This window comes from Patagioenas fasciata, chromosome 7 (genome assembly GCF_037038585.1).
Source record: "Patagioenas fasciata isolate bPatFas1 chromosome 7, bPatFas1.hap1, whole genome shotgun sequence".
Classification (NCBI taxonomy): domain Eukaryota; kingdom Metazoa; phylum Chordata; class Aves; order Columbiformes; family Columbidae; genus Patagioenas; species Patagioenas fasciata.
Genome location: NC_092526.1, coordinates 4,902,188 through 4,925,279, shown reverse-complemented (window position 1 = coordinate 4,925,279; position 23,092 = coordinate 4,902,188). Strand labels below are relative to the sequence as shown.

The 23,092-nt window shown below is 37.2% G+C and overlaps 1 protein-coding gene across 2 annotated transcripts in view; it reads left to right on the top strand.

Moving 5' to 3' along the window:
• The window catches only part of ARHGAP15 (Rho GTPase activating protein 15), a 324,812-nt gene that overhangs the window by 196,203 nt on the left and 105,517 nt on the right, over positions 1–23,092 (top strand). For both annotated transcript variants that reach the window (XM_065840373.2, XM_071810688.1), the window contains exon 10: positions 1,387–1,485. In XM_065840373.2, coding sequence (XP_065696445.1) covers positions 1,387–1,485 — 99 coding nt within the window. The remainder of the gene's footprint in view (positions 1–1,386; positions 1,486–23,092) is intronic.

The window sequence follows — 23,092 nt, the reverse complement described above, 5'->3', positions numbered from 1 at the left end:
GGTTTTAAGAGACCTTCAAAGATCATCTAGTCCAACCCTCAACTTCCCTGATGCAAGAAGCCCAAACCATCCCATGCACACCACCTTGTTTCCCTGACTGTTCTCTACTCTGGGGTATTAGGAAAGGAAAGGCAATCAGTTTGCTCTTGAAATCTAAGCTTAGTGAGAGATAGCAGTGATTAACAATAGGAAAGTGAAGCTTTGCTTGTTAATGAGAATAAGGTGCACTGCTTGGAGGAAGAAGCCTTCAAACTGATTATGGTGACACATGGTGGGACTGACTATGGAGGAAATATTTATTGTCATGGGATCTGTAGAGGACAGCAGGAGCTCCTGCTGTTCTTCATGTCACTGTGCTTGTTGGGTTTGCTCCGCAGAGCCCGAGCTTGTGCTAATACCCCTCAGCTATGTATGCAAAAATTTCGAAAGCTTTTGTGCCAAGTTCCAAAATGTACTAGTCTGTTGAAATGCTATATGGAGACTGTCTCTTTGGATAAATGATGGTAGCACACTCCTATTGTTTAAGCATTTAACTGGCTCCTATTGAGTAGTTTCTTTCATCTCTTTGATTAATTTTGATTCTAACTGACAACATCCCCATTACTGATTGCTCCTTTCATAAATTCTCAAACATATAAAGTGGAAATGAAGCTAATTAGTAATCTGAGGAGTTTAACTTGCCTGTACAAATATGTTTTAAGATCAACATTCTAAGTTGCTCAAAACTTTAAAATCATAAAAACTAAAAGGTAGCATTATCTACTTAAATGATTGTTCATCAAAGAAGTAACACAATTGACAAGTTGAACTTAGTGCAAGATGAAATCTTCGTCAAAACACAACCAGGACATTCCGTTTTTTTAATGGGCAATTTAGTGACCAAGAAAACCTCTTGTAAAGATGAGATTAAATTGTACCAAGTCATAATGATGTAAAGTAATGAAGCCCTTGCATCCCTACAGTGATATATGGCAAGAGTGGAACTCTGTATCTGCAGAACAGACAGGTTGCCCAACAATATACCTTTCAAGTTTGGGCCAACAGTTAATATCACATAGGATTTGGGATTCAACAAGGTACAGAGCAGTATCTCTAGAATAGCCTTCACTCAGGTCCAAGCAACCTTCAGAGACCACAGCTTCCAAGCCTTAGAAAGCTCAGGGTCTAAACTAAAGTTGAGCTCAACCTTAGTGTCAGGAGCCAGCAGGTATTGAGAGGTTTGGTTATGGGACAGGCGTTAACAATCACTAGGACTCCAAAAAATTTGTTTCCAACTTTGTCTGCCCATCTTTGATACCTGAGTTTTTAATTAATATGAAAGCTCAGAAGAAAGATAATAATGTGCTTTAATGTATTCTTCTTCTCTCTTTTTTTTTCCAAATGTAGATCAGATCTTTGGTTCCCATTTGCACTTGGTTTGTGAGCATGAGAAATCTACAGTCCCCCAGTTTGTAAGACTGTGTATAAAAGCTGTTGAAAAAAGAGGTGAGTACCTTAATATTTAACGTTATTTTATTTTTTCTATCAGTAATCAGAACTTTAATCTTGTAACTCTGAATTGCCAGGATAGGCAGGCAGTTCAGTTTATAATATACAATATAAATATGGACTGAACTCTATCACATTCTGTATCTTCTGTATCTTCATTTTCTTACTAATAGTACCTATTCATGCTGATTATTCCTTATATTTTGTTTGACATGTTGTTGTTTTAGTCTTTCTCTGGGTAAGCAAATGTTAAACATCAATAAAACATCAGTAACTCTCATTCTGAAGTCTCTGGTGAGTGTAATGCCAATACTTTTTCCTAAGTCCTGAATTGCATTCAACCAGAATAAATTATTCTAGTGTGAACATTTTTATTTTTTTTTAATGTGTGCAGGTGTCTAATTTTTTAGTTATTTCAAAAAGCCAAAATATTGTAAGAATATTGGAATAAGTATTCACCCTCATTAAAAGTTTTGATTAATTTAATAAGAATTTTCATGGTATAAAAAGATGAGCTTAACACTGTTGCCTGTCTTCCTTTCTTCAGAGTGCATCTTCTCTCATTGAAGGTCATTTTCTTTGGAAGGTACATGCGGTAGATGCAGAATCTTAAAATGTATTGTATAAAAATGTGAGGCTTCATCACCATCTGTTACAAGTTTACAACTTGTTCCAGGGATCTGGGGAAACATATATCTTGCAAAAGATAGAAAATTTATTTTCAGAATAAGGCTGGGTGAACCCATTGTCACTACCATATACTGGAGTCTCAGAACAAGAGAACCAATGAAAAATAAAAAGATACTTAGACCGTTAACCACAAAGGAAAAAGCTATTTTAATTCCATCTTTGTTACCTGGTTTTATAGAGAAAGGTGCAATAAAAACTACCCTGGAGTTTCAAACTCTGGGAAATTCATGCTTTAATTTCACAGCAAAGAGAGCACTGGGATATTATTATTCCCAGAATGATTGGCAGGAAGTCATAGACTAACAAACTGGAGATAATTCGGTAGGGGGAGATAGTAGCATTGGTTTTTTGGAGGAAGGTTGAGGCCGGATAAAGAAAGAGGCAAAGAAAGGGGAGAAATGTGTGAAGTGACTATTAACAGAGGAGGAATTGTGAGGAGAAATTCAGAACATGAAAAGGAAAGACAGAGATTAGATTATAAGAATGCCATGCCATGCAGAACACATCTCCTTGACTGTTTCGTTACACTCTTAGCACAGGTTCTCCAAAAGATGCACTGGATATTTCATAAGTGTTTTGCAGTATTTGGCCACTTCTCCAGGGGAAGTGAGGCCTGAGGTCTCTGCACTGCTGCACTGAACAGAAAAATCCAAGAAACCTAATTAAGTGTTTATTGTCTGATTGTTTATTATCAGAGAAAAGTTCACAGAAGAAAATTAAAATATCACTGTTTCTTCAGAGGAGTTCATCCCTTGCAGTATTGCATTTTTGTTCTTCTGTTTCCTTCAAACTTGCTATGACTCGAGAAGTCTACCCCTTTTAGTTAGTCGCATATGTAAATAAAAGCTAATCATACGGCACAAGATAAAAATTTCATTTTATCACTGTATTTATGAGTTTATATTTGATATACAGTGCTTTCTATTATCGTTTTCTTGGATTAAGACGCTTGCATTTACTCGCATTCTATTTACCCAAAGTGTTGTTTTTACTAAGTTCTGGCATAAACTATCTCAGGACAGCAGTAATTTATGTGAAGCTAAGTCCAATGTTTATGCAAGCTTCTGATGACATTTTATACTGGGGTTGGTATTAGGAAGCAGCATGTGGAGGTGCCAAGTCTCCCAGCATGGCTGAGACTCAACAGATCTGAAGGCCTCCTCTTAATGGCCAGATATGCCTCCAGCCAAGATACTCAACTGCAGAGTCATGGGAAATACTTACGTACCAATTATGGGAAAGGCACATTTAATGAAAACTGTATGTTTACTTTCATAGTCTTAGTAAGATGGCCTAGATACTCGGTACAGCTGGCATATTGGCTGTTGTAGGAAAGCTTTTTTTTTCCTCCTATTTAGAAAATATATCATCTACATACTGTAACTGGACCAAAACGTTAGTTGCGTGCTTCGTTTAAGATTAAGGATTATTAGGAAAAAAGACCTTAGGAGACTAACCCTAAATGTTACAATACACGCATATTTTTCTGAGCAGTTGTGTTCTTATTTATCAGCTCATGGTTTTGATTTTTACTTACCTATTGATATTCTATCTGTTTTTCTTTTTTCTTTAAACATTATCACTGTACACAAAAAGTCCAGCAGCGATCTGAATAAACCATAATAATTAGTGCATTTTCCTGTGTAGATGAGGTTACATACAGTAGCCAACTGTAGTAATATTCTCCCACAGATTAAAAATGCAGAGGGTGTCATTAGATGTCGGTAAGATTCCCTGTTTAGTTACACTAATTTTAAATATATATCTACATTGAAATCAAAGGAATTATTCTGAAATTTTTTTGCTGCAACTTAGGTCAGATTTTGGTCATTTATCCCTTAGGCTACTGTTTGCTTCACCACCACTGTAGGACAGGGGTGCTTTATAAGGACTGGTCTAAAAATTCTTATACCATAATGCATATTTATCTCTCCAACAAGGATGCACTTGTTCAACAGTGAATTCCATTTTTTCAGCCTTTTTAATGGGTATTTTTAGTTACTGAAAGAGGGCTGGGAAGCAGAAGGTCTTTCTACATTTACTCACCCATCTTGCAGGGCCGGTAGTAGAGTTTAATAGAGAGAGGCAACAAAAATGTGCCCATTCTTGTAAACTTGTAAGACAATTATCACATTTAAATTTATTCTTTTTTTTTTGTTTTTAAGAAAGCTCAGGTTTTTCTTCATTCATCCTCTATTATTTATTAATTCATATATTTTAATGAACTTCTTGTCCTGACTATTTAGCTATACAGACCCATGCCACTGAAATCAAAGTTATTTAGGCAAAGAGCATGTGCACCCTTGGGATCCAATGCAATATCCTAAATAGAAAAAAAGCTCCCACGTGTATGATGTGACCTGATGAGGGTAAGAGAATAAATCTGTGCAAAAGCAGTGGCTACTCAAAGATTTCTAGCCTTTCTTTCTACATTTTCAGGGCTTTGGAGGGAAAATTTTTCATGGAGCAGCATATTCCTTATTTTTTCTGTGTAGTCCTTTGACATCAACACCTATCTTGGATGCATCTCAGGCTTTTCTGGGGCTATTTGATGAGTTGCCTTCTTCAATCTGTCTTCCACAATTCTTCTTGTCCCCAAAAAGTGTTCGGTAGGTGTCCCCGACCCCGAACTGGGGGTGCAGCAGGGAAAGCCTTGGACAATCCTCCCCGTGTGCTACAGCTCCCATGTTCTGCACTCCTGCCAAGGGTGGGACTCAATGCGAGATTTCAGTGTTTCTAGGCCAGATATTATTTCCAGTCATTTCTGATTTTGTTATCCCTGACCCTTTAAAAGTTCTGGCTCTTTTTTTTTCTTTTTTTTTTTTTTTTAAATATGCAAAAGGCATGAGTAAAATGCTTAAAAAACCCAAAAATATCAGTCTGCATTGTACCTAAACAAAATGCCATCCAGTACTTCTCATAGTAATGTTGTATCGGGTGAAAACAGTCTGATACTAAACTTTTTTCCGGCAATGATCATTTGTCTGTGTGTCTAATGACACAGTAAATGAACACCCCAAGCAGTCAGTATCCTAAACCTATCGAGGGTATCCAGTGTAGTTTAGGTTTTGTAAAGAAATATAGTACTAATGCTCCAGGGAAATACAATTTAACTTTCATCTCTCTTTTGAAATGTCCTTCATTTTCTCCCTCCGTTCCCAAATCCAAGTTAGTGTTCTCAAATCAGCCTCAACGACTTGAAAAATGACACTGCAGGCAGCAAAGCTGATGATTACAGGTACCGTTTCCATTCTAAACTGGACATTGCAGACATTGTTTTCTGTTGCTTTTCTTGGAGCACAGGATGCTCTGACAGGAATGATACACAAAATTACATATTTGATTCCATGCCTAAAAGCCACCCTGGGATCCATAACCTTGCTTAAAGATTTAAGAAAGACCTTTAGTCCACTTCTGAGAAGGTTCTTAGCTTAGAAAACTTTATCTTTCAACTTTACTTCTTAGCAGCTGTTATGTTTTTTTGCTGTCGTTTGTTTGACAGGATCCAGTTATAGGTTCCGATGTCTGTTTAAAGAAACAGGGAGGTTGTTGGCTTTAAAATTCCCTTACTGCTTGTGTGTTCAACATTTTCCCAGGCTTTTCTACATAGTTTGCCAAGTAAAGGGACTGACCTTTTGTAGCAAACACTTTTTCATTTCTAAATGCTCACTTTGATTTTTGTCCCATTTTATGCTCATTCCAAACTGTTTACAACCCACTAAAAATGACTGTGAATTATATGTTTGTGTAATGGATTCCTTTTGTGGTCGGAGTGGAATGTTTACTTTGAACAATTAGTTATCTTTGGGCAGATTATAGTGACCTGAAAAAAGAACGGCTAAAATTATTATAGTACCTTAACTATTTCCTTTTGTTATCTTCTCTGTTTGTCCAATGTATTATTTACTGGGTTTCCTTGCTCTCAGCCCCAGTGAAAAAATCATGTTAAATAAGAACAGGGACACAAGATCCCTGAGAGTAGGGTTCTTGTTTTGGGGGGTTCATTTGCTGAGGTAGGACCAGCGGGAATTCAGAAGCAACCATTAGGCATTTAGAGGCTGGGTGTGCAATTTTAAGAAGACCCTGTTTTGAAAGAAATTTTAAGCACTTGCTCTGTGAAAATCCAATCCTAAAAAATAAGACACCTTTTGTCTTTATTGTCCATAACTGCAATTTGATTATGCATAATATTGCAGAAAGGCACACATGCAATGTCTCATACAGGAAAGCATTCAGTGTTTAAGGGAGAAAATGTATTTATGGGCAAAGATAAAGTACCTTATGGGATGCAGTAAAGAAATACAGTCATCCCGATGAAGAGAAATGAAGATAAAAATGGTATTTTAAACAACCTCACCTCCCAAACGCCATGCTGCCCTGTGACAGAAGGTTGTGTCCCTTTCATCAGTTTTATCTCTTAATCTAAAAGCTAAAGTGCAGCTAAAAGCACTTTAAAACCTATTTATTAAAAAAAAAAAAAATGAAAAGAAAAAGAAAGTGATATTTCATTACCTTCTAAATCATATACCGCTTAAAATGTAGTTAGTATTCTGGTAGAAAGTTTACATAGAGGAGAGTTCACTTATCTCAAGGAGCGAAGCAAAGAGGAAATGAGTTTTAAAAATATAAAGTATTGTGAATATATATTTATATAGCTGGGAAAAAATGAGGTTTTAAAACAGCTTAATGCCATCTCATTTTCTAATGGAAGAAAACTGCAGAAAAATTTAAAAATAAAAGTCCTAAACACCTCTTCAAGCTGATGAACTCCCACACCAAGATCACTAACTTCGGTGTGGTGTAGTTAGTAGATTATAAGAGCACAGTGAGGATGGTAGAAGCCATGAGGACAGCCAAAATGTGTATTAATAACCACTATATATAACCTCTAGTAGCTTATATCCCTATATGTATTGTAATGCTCCGTATTATTAGATTTGTGTTCAGCGACTTGCTCCTCCAGGTCGTATTTAGCTTAAGCAATATTTTTTTTTTTATGTATTTGGTTCTTGAAAATTCTTCTGTCTCATTCCTGAGGACCTGGAAGTCTGAAAGTACAGGGTAGTTTTGCCAGGGGTTGCTCACCACTGTCTTTGAACTCCCATTAAATGTTCAGTGTTCCTGGGCTGCTTCCCAGCATGATCAGACCAAACCCATCAGCTGGTGGCATAAAGGATTTGTTCTGGCAAAGTTTTCTTGAGAAGAAGGGAAACCTCAGGAGACCAACCTCTATCCTGTGCAGTTTTAGATTTCTGTCTGAGTGCAGGATTATTCTCCAACAGCACTTGGCCCCTGAGCAGTCACCAAAATGTATTTTATTTGTGTTTTCTCTCTATTGTATCTTTTAGCATATTTCTACCCTCAGAGCAAGACACTTTGTGAATAGCAGTTTGTTTCCTACAAGTGAATAACACTGTTTTTCAGTACTTCTTGTCCCCTGGAAAGGCATTTTCCGAACCTTTTTCCTCCTCCTCCCAGGCCTACACATGCTTCCTCGCTTACCCTGATATAATTTTACATACAGTTTCCAGTGGCTTTAGAATTCAGTACCCTGAAAGTACAGAGATCATATTCCTCCACCAAATGATCTGAGCTCCCAGTTCTGCTAATTTTGTACTGTTCATTCTTTCCCACTTTGGGATAATCTATTATACTTGGATCCAGGCACGCACTAAGAGCTAATACTTCCATGAAGAATGTGCAATTTGTACTGTTTAGCTTGTGATGAGATTCCTGAAGTCTTTTATGATTCTATCTTGTTCCAAGGAGGCTTCTGCTCCCAGCTTTTATATGTGCTGATTTTTTAATATTTTTTTAAAAAAGAAAAACAAGCTGATAGGAAAAAAATTACACACACACACAAATATCCAGCAGTTCAGCAGATAAAGCCTTTTTCCAGGGAATTCTAGTGGGATGAAGAAAACTGTTTCTGAGGGCATTGAACTACGTTTACTTTAAAGTGGCCAACAAGCATAAACTTAAACGTACATATGAATGCAATAAAACCCAACAAGGTTCTGAGAAAAGCCATTGCAAGTTCGTGATTTAAAAGGTTTCGTATTTGTTTGTTTGCTGGTTTTTGGTTTGTTTGTTTGCATGGGGGTTTTTTGCTTGTTTTGTTTTGTTTATTCTTCTTTTGAGTAGAAATTAAGAGTGGTTGAATTTAGTGCAAACATGTTGGCAGGCTTTCCTCAACCATTTCTGTCTTCGGGCTCAGGCAATCGCGCTACAGCCACCTTTCTTAGAGTAAGAGCCAGTTAATAGCGTTGTGCAAGGTCCAAGTCCGAGTTGGCTCCGAAGGGTATTCACTCTGGGGCCTCTGTGTCTGCTAGAAAGCCACATTCTGAGTGAGGAAAAATATCAAGAAGTGTCAACAGGAAAAATCACGGAAGGGCATACAAGACAAATTAGAGAAAAGGAGACAACAGCAGGAAAAAAAAATGCCAAAAAAGCCTTGCAATGACAATGCGTAAGAGAGAGAATAAATAAATATTTTTAAAAATTGAAAGCAGAAATGGTAAGCTAGTTAGAAGAAAAAGCCATTAAAATAAGGCAAGCATTTGAACCAGTTGCTGTCTTTGTCATAGTTACCTGATACCTGTTTCGTTGATTAATCTGTTCCAGAGAAATGTATCCATGTCTACGAAGAAGAGGGGGATTTGTATTTTAAGCCTTGCCAGTAACAACAAGCAGACACTCAGTGTGCACCAGAGTAACATTTGCAATGCCTGGGCCAAACTCATGCCTTGTGTAATTTTATTGCTTTTACTGGAATTACACCAGAGATGAGTTTGGCCTTTTGCCTTTTTCTAGCATTGTATAATATATCTATTAGTGAACATGCAGAAGGAAACAGGGCATTTTGTCTTCAGAATTTTCCATAAAATCTTTTTCAATAGTCTTAATAAATAAAATAAACCACTTAACCTATGAAAGAAAAAAGAATCAAACAACATTTTCTAGATATTGAAATAATGTTAATATACTTTGTAAATCAAGGAGTTGACATTTGTACACGCTGAAACAAAACGTCTTGAGAAATGTAAAGCCAGCCTGTGCCAAAGAGAAAATGAAGGTCCTGACGTACCCTCTGGTCAGAGTCAGATTTGGGGTAGATTACACATGAGTATCGACTTCCTAGCCATGCAAAAGCTAAAAAGCCCTCTTTTTTCTCCTGAATAAAGCAAAGACGTGAGGCACTGTGCCCTAGTTCAGTCCACATGCCACCACAGACAAGGAGCTGGCAGGATTTCCACTGCAAACCCCACTTAGTCAGAACTTACAGTCCAGCCATTAATAGAACGCATTGGGCTAACACTGCACAAAATGAGTCTTGGCCTAGAGGAGATGTTCACACACATAAAAAATAATCGTTAAGTCCAGTAACTCCCTTTAAGGGGGAAAAAAAGTAGTTGTAGTTTCAGATTCTTCTAAAATCCCTGTCACTTATAAATGAAGTTATGGTTTTTAAAATAAAATTATGAAGGCATCGTTCCACAATGTAGGCTAATTGCTTTTCCTGTGGAATAAAGAAAAAATTACTATAAGTACACTGTATTTTTTATTCAAAAGAGTTTTACAGCAATGAAAGAAAACACATTAAAAGAAGTTTTGCTGTCTGTATGCAACACTATGGGGTCAGCTTAAAAAACCCTGTCTCTTTTTTTCTTCTGCTCTCAATTCAAGAGAGCAAATAACTGCAGTTGTATTTTATTACTTCAATTATTTGCTGTAGCAGCCTGTGTTACATCAATATTTTAACCATATAATATAGCAGTCTAATGGGATTGATATCTAAGTGAGAGAAATCGTACCGACAGAAAGCATCAGGAGCAAGGCAGAGGGCAAAGTAAGAGGGCAGCTTAAAAAGAAGGCTTTATGTTAAGGTTTACACTTCTTTAAGAGGGGGTTTTTCAGCTCATTTTACTCCTCTGAATTTATGAAACCGATATTGTTAGCAATCTAGTAACTGAATTGTCCCCAAATTGGCTACTGCATGATAAACCCCCAAGGAATTAAGAAGTTTTAAAGATCTCCAGTTGTATATTCGCTTAGCAGATTGTTTTATTATAATCAAGATCCCCACAGATCATGGGTATAATTATATAGCAAACCAACTTTTTGTCTCCACGCAGGCAAACAATGCTCCTTGGTTTGGGAGGAATGACATAGATGTAAATGAGAGCAAAATGCGGTCATTTTGTTTCATAACGCAACAGAACCGTATCACTTGGATGCTGAGCAGCTCTGGCCAGCCTGATCCAGCTCTCTCTTCATGATTCCTTCATACACCTTTGTTTTGGTGTCAGAGATGATGCATTTCAAATAACTGAAATTCTCAGGAAACAAATACTGCCATTGCAAACTGTTTTCTCACGTTTATTCTACTTCATAATGGATGTAGGTTATTTTGCTCTATAATTCCTGCTTTACTGATACCAGCCTTGGTCGACCAAAACAGATGGAGACTTCTCTTAAGGACCTGAATCCATCTATTTTGTGGTCAATGGCTGTACCTTCTAGTTAAGGAAATGTTTCAGTGCTTTGTTGGATCAGGACCTTAAGCTTTATATATATATCACGGATGTAAATATCCAGATTTTCTCTCAGGATTTAAAAACAAAAAATAACTTGTTCAGATACCCAGATTATGGGCCATTTACAGATAATACTGAGGCTCTTAAAATCACTGAGGAGCCTCTCCAAACCAAAGGTAAGGTGGTGGGTCTTCTCTGAGATGTCTTCATTCAGAAAATGAGCAAGTCCTCAAAAGACACAGAGGGCCTATTCCATGCTTCTTCCTTCCATCTTCACAGGAAAAAATTCCCCCAATATTTCAAACCGTATGTTTAGATTTGTCAGTCCTGAGCTGACGTGGTGTTATGTGACATAAAACACCAAAGGAGCTGCCACCAAGTGGCTTTCCTGTGCCAGCAGTAACCACACAATGGTGTTGGAGGTACCACAACTTTTTGTTTACTTAGAAATGAAATAATTTTGATGGGTGTATGGTATCAGTTAGCAAGTGTTGAGTTCTTTATGGTGATACTGCTCATGTTGACTTAAATAGAAAACAGATAAGCTCAGAAATCTTTAATACGAAAAGTTTCTTAGTGTGCTTGTAGCGATGCCCCGTGGAGCCGCTAGAACTAAAAATCTGTCAGCATACTTGGTAGAAACTTTGCCTCATGGTCATCTAACTCATATGATGGAGATTAAAGTGAACAAAATCTTGGCACATAGTTTGGCAGTGGAGAAGCATTCCTCTGTTCGTGTGTAGATGTGTGTGTGTGTGAGATGGATACACAGAGAGGGGAGAAATTTAACAGCCACTCACTCGGTGTTAAATTATCAGGTGTTACATATTTTTAATAAACCTTAGCAGTGAGATAAGATACATCCTCTTCTATGGAAAACTGCCTTCACTTAGCCTATAAAATTTTCAGACAAGCTGAGCATCTGCTCTAACCGCTGAAAACAAAATCATTCAAATTCTCCAGCCTAGCTAAAATGTAAGCCACGCTTGAATCCAAACATGAAGATGCTGGAAGGGTGCTCTTTAGGCATTCATGTTTTCCTGTTTTACCACTAAAACTCACAAACCGCTTTATTTAAAGCCCTGATCTATGACCTGCAGGACTATCCTCACAGCAGTGGCTACTCTCTGGTCAAAAGTAGCCCTGGTCCAGTGACGGAGCTTTTTGCACAGCACTTCTGCCATCACTGAGCAAAGACACAATCTTTTCAGATACTTTGCAAGCGGCTATGATGCACTGATGTCAGAAAAGTATCCGAATTTGCACACTAGAAATTTTTCACAATGGTTTCTTTTGTTATCTCTGTTTCAGTTGCATTTGTTGTATTCCCATATGCCACACATTAAAAATACAGAGAGCACAGCTTACAGTAAGAGTTTGTGTTAGAAACTTTGCAACTGTCTTGAATGTCTCTATATTAAATGTCATTAATAATTACTGGAATTTTCACCAAAGAAGGAAATTAGATATGGAAAATACTGTATGCCAACTTTGCCTTTCCAAGCCTTCAGAAATACTACAGGGTCTGTGTGAACCCTAGTAAAAGGGACGAGATTGGATTTCCACCTTCCTTACATCATTCCATGTCACAGTCAGGATTAAGATACAAAGACAATGATTCAAATAAAAAAAAAATTTCTGTAGCTTCACATTTTAAAATAATTATCTTCCATGAAAATATCAAATGATACTGGTATTTATGCATTTACTTCACCCAAAATTTAGCTAACAGATAGCCAGTCCATTTCATTGCCAGCAACTAGGTTTTTCTTTTCAGAAATCAGTATTTTTGTTAATTTCTTGTGCATTTCAGTTATGCTTCAGTTATATTATTTGTGTTTCATTGTGATATTTTTTTTTTTTTGCATATTTCAAAGCAGGAAGCAATTTTTTCCATTTCAGACTATACTTAAACAACTCTTTTCAGGAGTTCCCGAGCAATTCAGATACAAGTTTTATGCTATTTTAATGCAATATACCATGGTATGCTTGCCAAATGAAAACTATGGAGTTGCTTCTGTCAAAGTAATGAAGTATGCGCTAGTCTCTTAAATTTTGCTACTTACCACTCTTTGTAATTCTTCAGGATTTTTATGGTTTCTGTAGATATCTTGGCCACATTTTTTGCCAAAGTTTGCTTTGGTAATGGTTCAGATTTTGCCCAATTTAAGCAAAGGCAGAAAAAAGGCTTTAAAGTTACCTGAACCTGTTTGAGGACAGTAAATGTAGTGGAATGTCAGGAAAAAATAATCTAAGTGCAGACTGCTGCCACTACAATGGGGAAAACAAGTGGGAAAATACCTAAGCATGATAAGCTTCGGTCATATACAAATTAATGTTTCAATTTTTCCACACAATACTGTTTAATGTCACTGTTTCATAAGACTAAATACGACTTTTTCCTCACTTGTTAGACGAGAGATTTATCACACAAAAGAAGGTGCAAGAGCATTCAGTGGCATCCCTTTGTTTGAAGTATTATTGTCTCTTTAAATGTCTGCAATGTACACCAGGAAATCTATTACTAAATTAAAAGGTGCCTATGTTTATGTATATACATACACATCTTTGATCACGTTTATATGTAAAATAGATATGCAATGCTAGGAATTCAGTAAGTTGGTGTTAGATAGCGGTATGTATCCTTATCTTCCCAGAGACCCTCTGAGTTCTCCACACGGGCATGGACTGTAACACCTAAAGGTGTCTGATAGTGTTCCTTAGACTAGAGAATCTAATTTTTCAACATTTTCTCCCACTTAAAGATAAAAAGCAAATACAAAGATGCCTATAATATGATACAGACAAGCCAAGACCATTATCAACTGCACATGAGAGCCCAGACTCCATTTTTAGAGCAGGGTTCTGCACATTCCTTCTGTTTGAAATCCAGAACTGAGCCGGTCTAATTTCTAACTGTAAGAAACAGATCCAGGCTCCGGTGTTAGGCAAAGAAACAGGCACTACCCAGTGCCTCCCTGGTATTTCTTTAATCGTTGTTGAACTATAACAGTTAAATCCCGTGTTTGCATCCACTTCCCAGCACTGTGCAACAGCTGTAGGACATGCCCACAAATGGTTAGGCAAGACCCATTCCTGAAGATAAGATACATAACCTTGAAACATCTAAGCCTGAACAAGGAACAAAATGGTCTTTTAAACAGAAGACTGTTGGGCCCATTTGGAGTCCTCAACTAGCTCTGAAAAGCCAAGGAACAATGGAAGAAACTGTCCTGTGACTTTCAACTTCCATCCTAAACATCCCTATACCATCCCAAATTTTCTACCCCAATCACTATTATTAAAAATATGTATATCTCTTTGCCAAACAACGGTACTACAGTCCAGAAAATACAAGCTCCTTACCCATTTTGGCTGAAGATTACATGTGCCCAAATGTACAGCTCTTCAGTTTCCAACCGCTAAAAGTCCAACAAGCAGCAGCACTGGTCAGGATGGGGAGGTGACATTACTGAGGTCTAATTTAATCTCTCACTATTGTGAAAGACATGAACAGATTTGTCCCTACTGTGCACTAAATTCTGTTTCAAATCAGCATTGGGAGTAAGGGATGTTTGGAGAATTGTATCCATCCCTTTGCTTTTAACCACAGTTCCTACTGATGTCAGTGGACCTGCCTGAAAGTCCTATATAGTCCTAAGAGAAGAGTTAGACCCCCCCCCAAGAGCAATTTCCTTCAGTATTCTGATGTTGCTCAAAAAACACAGGCATGAAGTTGGTGATGATGGATCCCCAAATGAAGCACAGTTTAAGCAAAGTGGGAGGATTTAGCAAAATGCATAAATTTCTTGTTTGCTACTGTCTGTAACAGGCAGACCTTCAGCCAGTTTAGCGAGCATAAGTTACAGCTGGCTTTGGCTGGAAGACTTTATGCTCTCGACCCTCCTCAGTTGTATAGCCAATAGGGAGTTGTCAGGCTACATGTGTTTTTAAACTTCTTTCAGCTAAATCAGAAATCCAAAAGCAAAATACAGCTCTCAGCAGTATCATGTGGAGTTGTGACACTCCCTGGAGGGCTCAGGGTCCATAAACCAATGAATGGATTACAATGAGGCATAAATGTAGTATTTTCATCCATGACAGATATAATCTTGAGCCTGTATTTTTCATGTTACTTAACTCTTTCAGAACGTAATGTGTGACAGAAAATGTCTTATAATGCACATTGCAGTAAATATCAGTCAAGTATGCTTTATTGCTGAGCTCTACATGTTTCCAGAAGTTAACAGGCACAGCTGGGATATAAGAAATGGCAATGTTGTATATATTTCTTGAACATACAAAATACCTTGGCTCTCTTCTCCCCCTACCCTCCACATTACATCCCCAGCTGTTCTGATCATGTCACACAGTGGATGAGTTTTTCCATCATCAGCTTCTCCTAAAACGATAACCTTTATTCAGGCTTTCACTCTCCCCAAAATAAACTGCATTATCCACGTTGTCATCACATTCAAATTAGACTATCGAAGCTTATATTGCATAGCACAGAATAAAGTGGTAAACTGGCTGTTGGTAGTTGTACCTAATAGAAAATACCTAGTGCTAGTATTTAACATTTATTGATTTTTCTACAAATGACCCAAATCTGTCTACTTGAAATTCCCTTCACCATCATGCCACAACACCAGACAGGTAGGATTTGGAAGCTGCACATCTCTGGGGACATGAAGCTGCTTATATCCCAAGAGAGCTACTGATGAAGGACCATTCAGCTTCTGAAGATTCCTGATACTCCTGAAAGACCTTTTGGTCAAGCAGGGTAAAAAACTGTCATTGGTAAAGTAGCAGAGAGCCATAGAAATTCTATTTTATTTCAAGTAAATCAAGCATTGGTCAGAATGGACCTACTAACCCAAATGTGAGAAGCAGGAAATGCAGCAAATGAGGGCAAATAGGAGTGGTGAAGGAGGTATTAAAACAGAAAACAAACAAGCAAACCAAAAAAAAGAAATGAACATTCACAAAATTGAATACTAATGTGTTACAGAGAGAGAATGGCTATTTCTAAACCTTTGCTAATTTCAGATATTATGCTGTGTTGCATAAAGTAAGACAATGTTATTTCCTTTTAAAGTGCCATTTAAACCAGCGAGCTGATGTGTGTACTTGAGGTCTGTATTTGGTAGGGATTTTTCTCCCTTAGCATAAACCTTGTTGATTTAAAAAGTGAACAAAGATGAATCAGGTGGTAAATGTATTCATGTAATCATTTTCATTAATAAGCCGTTATAAATAATAGAGGGAAGGTTTTAAGTGTATAATTTTCTGTAGCACAATTGAGATTTTTCCACATCTTCAGCAGTAAGTTAATTAGAATCACCTGCATTTTCTTGGGCGGACACCAAATGGATTGCAAACAAAAACAGATTAAAATAGCTGTAGCTCATGGCATACAGATGACAAGATTCACAAAGAGGACAATCAGGCAATGAAAACCTCCTCTTTTTCAAACATTTTTAAAGGAAATTCAGCTCTTGTGAGTCGCTGTAAAAAGACGTTTGTAAGTGTTTCGCTGAAAGACTAGAATGGCTTTGTTTCTGATCCCATGATGAGTGAAAGAAATGTTTAAGAAAGATCACTTTACAGAGAGATTCAGACTGAAATGTGATGACTGTGATTCAAGTCAAGCCAAAAATTACAGCTCAGAATTAAAGGGGATGGACGTGGCTTGGGAATCCATTTTCCCACATTCCTGAATCTCAATCATCCCAGTCAATGTTTAAAAGAAAATACAGTGGAAAGCAATGAGGTCACTGTGTTTAGCTACAAGAAGTGGGACTATCAGAATAGCAAAAGTATATATTGGAGGTAACGGCGAAATTACAGTGAACAGGCTGCATGTTCGACGGTTTCGTTCAAAACAAATAGCTTCAAAGCTGAGTTTTATTTCTTGTTACAGGGAGCCTTCTGAGTACGTCTTGTTCCTGGGGCTTTTAAACCATAAACTTCTTGAATGTCAAAGTCAGTGCAACACAATAGAGAAGAAGACGAAGGCAAAGCAAGCTTGATTTAGGCATTAAACGCAGCCCTGCATAGCAGTGGACTCTGCTAGTTTAAATTGCACTTGCTTTGTATTGTCTCTACCCTTATTTATTTGTATATAAATATCTAAATGGAAATTCTACCATCAAGTGATATGAAACAGCATAAAGTATATAATCCATCATATTCACTTGTTACTTATTCTCAGTATGTAATGCTCATATTCAGTGTTGTAATTGCTTCCATTAAACAGTTTCTACAGGGTCTTGAAAACAATAAGATCTTAGTCAAGCTTTTCTCTTTTCATTGCGTCTTGAAGTTATTACGGCAAGGAAAAATGAGATTCTCTTTTTATGTAGGAATGCCCCTCATCTTCTTGATATTATTGCAGTCAAACATAGAATTATTTCTTGTTAGCTAATTTCCTAAAGACATTCACCAAACCTCATGTCAGTCATTTCTTAGCTTGTTAAGAACTAGTACAACCTCTCCTTTCTTTCCCCCACTATCTCTGACTTTACTAAATTCTGACGCAGTGTTGGGTTTCTACTAATAATAGAAAATAGAAAATCTTGTTCATGCTACCTTGAACTCAGGCTTGTCTGTCACAGGTCCTACAGCTGGGCAGTGCTGGTCATGAGTCCAGCACCTGCAAATGATGTGAAAAGTACCGATGGAGAGGACACCTCTCCATCCTCTCTTCAATATGAGCAGCAAAGCATATATTTTATGTTTCATTTTGTTTGCTTCATTATCAAGTACAGTCCTCTATTGGAGATCCCATGTGTAGCACATGAAGAGGTGCAACCTCTACTCTTCTTCTGCTTGATATTCCTCTTTCTACAATTCCAGAGTTCACATTAGTCCTCTTTGCTATAGCACTGAATTGAGAGAACATGTTCCGCTAATTATCCAAAATAACCCTCGAGTCCTCTGTAAACTACATCCACAGTGTGGGATGTAGCCTCTGTTTCTCCATATGAAAAGTTATTTACCAGACTGTGACCATTTATGGTGGCAGTTCAGATCTTCTGTAACTTCACCTATCCTCACCATCATTTAATATCTTCCTGATCTTTGTGTCATCTGCTTACTTTGCCAACAGAGATATTTTTTTTTTCTCATTGTCCCCATCTCTGATGAAGATATTGGATGGCACTGGACTGAGAGCTCCGCTCTCGAGAGTTCTGCAAGTTATGACCTTGTTAACTGATATCTCCCATTAACAACCACATTTTGAGGTCTGTCATTGAGCCAGTTTTTAATCCATGTAATATATGCTCTGTTAATTCCATAAAATGTGAGTGCTTTAATCAAAATGTCATGTGGTACTAAGTCAAAAGCCTCATGGAAATCCAAACATACTATTTCAACACCATTGCCTTTATCAACCAGACCTGTCAAAAATCCAATCCTATCAAAAAATGCAACAAGTTTGCTAGACAAGGCCTTGATTTCCATGAAACCATGCTGGTTAGGCTTAATTATATTTTGCTATGAATTATTTGTTCATAGAGTCCTGAATTAATTATTTAAGTAGACTGTCTGGGACTGAGGTCAGTCTAGCCAGCCTCCAAGTGCATCTCTCTTACTGCTTTTACAACAGCAGAATAACTCTTCTGCCACTGTTTCCAGTATTAGTTATGTCCAAACATTTCTCTGTATTTTGTTTACAAATGAGAGACATGTATACATGAGCACTGATAAGTTTTACAACAGTGATTATCTCTTTGTCCTTCAGATAGATTGACTTCCAGTATCACCTGCTGTTGGGTCTCCTAGGTTTGTTTACCCTTGCCTATCTGGTAGAATTATCTAACATGGCATTTGTATGGCACCCACTTCCATGGTAGCTGAGTAGCTTCTCTGGACTAGGGGTGGGACCTGTTTTCATAACAGAAGTCAGCTGGGATGTTGTTTTCAGCCTCGCAAATGTGATCCTTTGATAGGAGGAGTACAAGAAGTGCGTAGTCCTGATGATCAAAAGACAAGGTTTTTCCAGCAGAGCACAGCAAATCCCAGTCTCAGCCCTTACCCAGCTCCAGGAGCGTTAGGACATGCCTAACCCCATCCAACGCTACACCGAAAATCACGATAGAGATGTCAGCAACACTGAAAACCACACTGGGTGCAGATAATCTTATGTTCAAAAGGAGCTGCTCCTTGTCTCAACTCAAGCTGATCAAGCTGCGTACAGTTTACTTGTTCAAAGTATCTTCAGCTCACACCACCCCTGCGCTGCAGATTTTACATCCATGTCTCCCTTGTTTGTTGTTAATGCTTCCATGTTGATTTTCTCTCTCTGGTGTAACTCAGATTTCTTTCATCATTTTTAGCTCTGATTTTTTTTGCTCCCACATTCACCTGGAAGTTCAAGTGTCTTTCGTAACTCTATCCAGATACAGTACTTTTAGTGTTGATTTTTAACGTTTCAGATTTAATGTTTGCTGCTCTCCGTGATTTTCCTTCTGCTGGCATACAAATACTGATCCTTTTGTGAAACTTTATTTTTGTTGCACATTTTTTGTGGTGTTTTTCTCACCAAACACATTATGTTGCCATTGGTGTATTTACTGCAGTCACCCTTTTCTGCCTCTTTAGATGACTTCGTGCCACACTTTTGTGCCGTTAGTAAACTTAAAAAAAATTGTTTATATATCAGATATTTATGGTAAGATGCATATGAAAACAGGAGGAAAGAATTATAGTTTTAGGGAGAACATACCCTGATAATGACCTCTTAAATATTTGTAAAGATAGCCCTGGGCATCTGAGCCCACAAAATAGTTTATAATACAACAGCTTGATTACATAATGATACTTTAGTTTTAAAACGTATGATCTTTCTGTTTATGGGAAGGCATAATAGGCTCCTTTGAAATACAATATTTTTGCCCTGAACATAACTGATTTTAAATGAAAGGACTAACTAAAGAATGCCTTTCTTCAAGTTTGTACTTCACTTTGTTGTTGAATCCAGCAGGATGGTTTCTTTTACAAAACTCCTACCAGGCCTGGGGACCACACCTATTTCAGGATACATTAATTGTGGAAGTTTAATGGGTTTCTACGCAGGAAGTTACCTACTACTATTTAAAATGGCATGTTTCAAATTCTAAATCTTGTTAAAAAACAGAGAGACAAATCTCTATCACTCTCCCTTTCCCCCCACACATAGAGAATTTCCTTTTATGTTCCTTTTGAAGATATTGTCAAATTCAATTTGAAGATATTGTCAAATATAGATGAAACTTAGGCAGAATGAAGTGTGATTTTGGAGAGGGATTCGTTCTATGCAATAGAAAATAAAAATGAGAACGTTTCATTCAAATCAGTTCGTAGAACACCGGAACTACCTCAACCAATATCAGTCTCACATTTTAAAATATATGTTTGGATAAATACATCACCTAAGCTCTCCTTTTTTCCTCTGTTTTTAATGTTTCGCTGTACCACCTGGTTCCAGCTCAGACTGATGCTAGAGCTGATGCTGACCTACATCCACAGTTATTTCCATTTTGGCTAGAACGAGTACAAGAAATGCTATTTAATAAATGTTCTTGAATGCCTTCTGTGCAGCAGATTGAATATAACATTCGTCATTGACCATGATTCTCAAGCAAGCTTGAGTTCAGTTGCATTTTAACTTTCTCATCAGAAGTACCTCTACGATTTTTTAAATGAAAATAGATAACATTTGCCTATAGCTTGACAGTTAAACTGATGTATTCTTTTGTCTTTCTCCTAAAATTACCATAACATTACAAAATTTAGGATGGAAATATTGAAGTCTTTATCATGTTTTGGCTGTCACTTCAATGGTGGGTCTGTCCTGTCCTTAGGTTCCTCACTAAAACAAACAAAGTTGAAGATTGGGATATAAAGCAAATAAAATACTTGTTCTCCTCTATAGCAAAATCCTGTGATTCTTCCCTGATAAACTCCACTCCAAAACACAAGAAGGTCACCCTATAGTGAACAACAGTTGGACTTGATTACAATGAATATTTTTTCTAAAGCATTCTTTACCACTATACTTAAATGCCAGAACCAGATAGGAAACTCTGCATGGCTTTTGTTTCATCTTGTTCCCTAAGTATTTATAGATCGCCATGAAGAAACACTGACAGCAGTGCACTGGTGTTTTTATTCTTGATAGAGGTGCCCTTAAAAGAGAATTTACTTTGAAAATCGTTCATAAAAGCAAGATATTAGAGCTATAAAGATGTATTTCTCGCTCTTTTTCTGTTGTGCCTAATTGGATTTCCAAAATAAGTTGTTAACAATCCAGCTAAGATAATGCGGTCATGAAAAGGATGTCCAAATCCACCAATTTGCATTGGTTTGGTTTGGCTTAACTTTCAAAGTTCTTGGAGCAGAAAGTTGATGGCACGTGAACACTGTAATTGGCTTGAAATTTTTGGATTTTTTTTTTTACATTTTTTTTCTCTCTGCCATGTTGTATGGTGTCCAAATGAGACGAATCAGACCTCGTTTCTGGACCAAAGTAAATTTACAACAGTAATAACACACTTGCGTACTCCAGATCATTTTGCAACATGTAATAGGACCCAATTTACAATGTAGTTTGTCGTATTCATTCAATCTGGAGAATTTATGTAGATTCCAAACTGATGCTATGACTGTGAGACACTGCTGTTTCAGACAAAGTGACATGTATTGGTTTCACTTCCACATATCCGAAAAGGTTAAGAACCAAACTGAGTTAGATCCAACCAAAGTTAACATTCTGGTTTTAAGGCTTGTTTGTTTGCCTGGGGTTTTTTTTGTTTTGTTTTGTTGGTTTTTGTTGTTGTTGTTTTGGGGTTTTTTTGTTTCTTTGGTTGGGTTTTTTTGTCTTTTTTTATTGTTGTTGTATTTTCTTTCCCCTCTTTACTTTCTGGTCTAGACTTCAATTTACTCAGTGCAATTCTTAATCCCTTACAGCAAGACTCCCACATTCCTACGCTCGGAATTACTCTTCCTCTCCCAGTCTCCCTTTACTAAAACAGAAAGAGACTTCAGATTTAGGATAGAATTGCATTACTTAAACATTTTAGTAATTTCCATTTGCTCATATGTTGTATATCCAGTATATGGATAACTTCCAAGTGTTCTTGATTACCAAATCCTTTTTGATTTCTCTTAAGTAAACTTTTTCTTTATCCCTGTGTAACCAAAGGGGATCTTCCTGAAATGAATCATCACTCTCAGTATTATGTTGCAGCACACCCACAGGTGCAGGGTAGAAAATTGCCCACTAAAATACATAGATAACCAGTGCATAATATGGAATTATTATTACTTCTAAAAATTGATTATTTAAAGTTAACCAAATCTGGATGTTTCTAGTAGGACAGACATCACATAAGATGTAGAGAGAGAAAACAAACACACAAAATACTGTATTGGGTTTCAGTCTACATCAGAAGTAAATCTGTGAAATGTTTCAAGATCAGTGAGGAATACCTCTGACCAGTTGAGTCCACTGGCTCTGGCCAAGGTACAATGGAAGTATCTTTGCAATAAGGACTTGGACCTCAGCTCCTTCTTATTTTAATGTTATTACAACTGGGCTTCTGGGTTTTTGCACTTGTTTTCACTCTTTCCTATAGTTTCAGTTTTTCTTTTTTCCCTACCCCAAATTGGAAAAAAAAAAAACCATCCCTCTAGATATATTCTCAGGAAATATTTCCTGAAAAATTTTGGTTTTGACAAATTAGCGTTTTCTAAGAGAAAGGCTTTTTCTGAAATTGCTTGCCAAAAGCTAATTAAAACTTGTGTTCGAAGTGATGAGTAGCCTTAAAAAAACCTGTTTGTGTAGATTCTCTTAGCTTCTTATGTACTCGCAAGGTTTAAACGTGAAATGACAATGTACATTTAGTGTTTTCAATTTTTAAGCATGCAGATTCGGTCATTGTTGCACAATAGCTAATTCTCCCAGGGAAGGAGAGCAGTTCCCATGTGCTTTGAAATGCTACAGCTATGCAACCAGAGCTGGAAGTGCTATTTTAAACAGTCATATCAGCAGAGCTTGCTGTAGGAGATAATATGTCATAAAAAGGAGTATGACATCTAGTTTCACCTAGAAGATAAACCTTGAGTAGATATGCAGGGAGAAACAAGACTGTCAGGTTGTCCTTGAAAAGAATGGCCTATATTAATGAAGAGATGTACTCCAGGGCATATGCTATTTGGGATATTTAATTTCATCTTCAAACTTGTCTGATCGGCTATGAAGAATATAGCAGAGAAATGGTAGTTGTGTATAGTATCACATGGGTCATGATTGCAGAGTGGGCATCTCGACACTTTATTTTCAGGAAGGTCACAGCCTCAGAAATTCAGGTCTGAAAAAAACAGGCCCTGGA